The sequence below is a fragment of the Lottia gigantea genome, assembly GCF_000327385.1.
Source record: "Lottia gigantea unplaced genomic scaffold LOTGIsca_882, whole genome shotgun sequence".
NCBI classification, from domain to species: domain Eukaryota; kingdom Metazoa; phylum Mollusca; class Gastropoda; family Lottiidae; genus Lottia; species Lottia gigantea.
The window spans coordinates 7,670-9,439 of record NW_008710899.1 but is presented as its reverse complement, the minus strand read 5'-3'; the positions used below and the strand labels follow the sequence as shown (position 1 = coordinate 9,439).

At 38.4% G+C, this 1,770-nt stretch overlaps 1 protein-coding gene across 1 annotated transcript; it reads left to right on the top strand.

Moving 5' to 3' along the window:
- Positions 1-400: 400 nt before the first annotated feature.
- On the top strand, positions 401-1,414 carry LOTGIDRAFT_176267 (hypothetical protein; the record flags this gene model as incomplete). The annotated part of the gene is made up of 1 exon (XM_009068042.1): positions 401-1,414. The coding sequence occupies one exon, from the start codon at positions 401-403 to the stop codon at positions 1,412-1,414; it is 1,014 nt and encodes a 337-aa protein (XP_009066290.1).
- Positions 1,415-1,770: the final 356 nt, after the last annotated feature.

The window sequence follows — 1,770 nt, the reverse complement described above, 5'->3', positions numbered from 1 at the left end:
AGCGGAAGAGCAGAAGTTGTCAGAACAAAGATTTAGTTTACGTATGGAAGAGATAGAATTGGCTAAAAGAGAAGAATACCTAAAATGCAGGAATGAATTAGCTCAAGTAGAAGCACGACAGATGGTATCCAAGGCAATGAAGGATCATTACAGGCATGAAATCCCATCAACGTCAAACTGGAATCCACTTGCGAATGAATTTATACCTGGACACCCAAGGGAACAGAACAGAAATAGATTGTCTACCGTCGGTAAATTTGTCAACAGTAGTCCAGCCCAAAATGTCAATACAAATACAGTAGAAAATCAGAAAATTGAGGATAATTTGATTGATGAAATCGTGAGAAAAATCTATTGGAAGTACAAGATATTGCCAGGAACAAAATGATCCTTGCAACAAATGTTACGTGTTCAAGAAAGACAGATGGTCTGTATGGAAAGAATGATAAATAGTCAAAACGAGAGTTCATTGTCATTAACTTTGCCTAAGGCGGAAATAGGCACCAAAGAGATCACAAAGGTACTGAAGACAACCGGAGTTCAACATGATCAAGCTAGAGATTTTCTGCAGTCTTTATGCAAATTACCTCCACATTACTGCAGATCATCAACGTCTAAATCATATTTAGAGCCCATCTTCGTTTCATTTGAAGATCTATATAGAATTTACAAAGATCATTGTTTGTCAAATGCTGGTACTGCTCTTTGTAAGAAAGCATTCCACAGTGTCTTTGATGAGTTAAATTTGGCACTCTTTCGACCAAAAAAAGATCAGTGTGATGTTTGCTGTGCGTTCGAGAATCAGAATCTGACTAAAGATGTATACGACAATCACATCCAGCGGAAGGCTGATGCACGGCTATCTAAGGTTCAAGATAAGCTTGTTGCTGAAAATGATGAATCTGTCAAGGTACTTACCATGGATTTACAGGCTGTATTATTATCACCTCGATTACAAGCATCAGCAATGTATTATAAAACCAAGCTGGCATGCCACAATTTTACGATATACGATTTGGCTACTAAAGATGTAACATGCTTCTTTTGGCATGAAGGCGAAGGTGAACTAACAGCCAATACTTTTGCTTCATGCATATTCGAGTATGTAAGGATGATGTCGCCAAAAGTGAAAACGCTCATAATTTACAGTGACGGGTGTACGTACCAAAACCGTAACACTACCATGTCTAACACCCTGCTCAAGTGTGCAGCCAACAACGATATTACCATAGTCCAGAAGTATTTGGAGAAAGGTCACACTCAGATGGAAGTGGACAGTGTTCACAGGACAATTGAACAAAAGATCAGAAACAGACCTATCTACTGCCCCCAGAGTCACATTGATTTGATTCAAGTCTGTCCGCCCCAAGCAACCCTACAAAGTATTTTATTTGTCTCACACCTTTTTTTCTGATTGTGCCAAACTTGGCTATTACAATTCTATTAGACCTGGAACGAAAGTAGGTGATCCAGTTGTAACTAATTTGCGAGTTATACAGTACACTCCAGATGGAATAATAAAGTACAAAATAAACTATAATGATGAATATTCAGATCTCCCAAGAAGGTCAAAAATATCTACTGCATCACCTGATATAGATGCAATACCAAGATTGTACTCCGGACCAATTAAGATAAAGTCGTCTAAGTACCAGCATCTTCAGCAGTTGCAGTCTGTTTTGCCTCAGGACTATCACCCATTCTATGAGGGTCTTTTGCATGATTAATTGACCAAATATGAGCTATAGTGCTATGTTGTGTTGTAGCAAA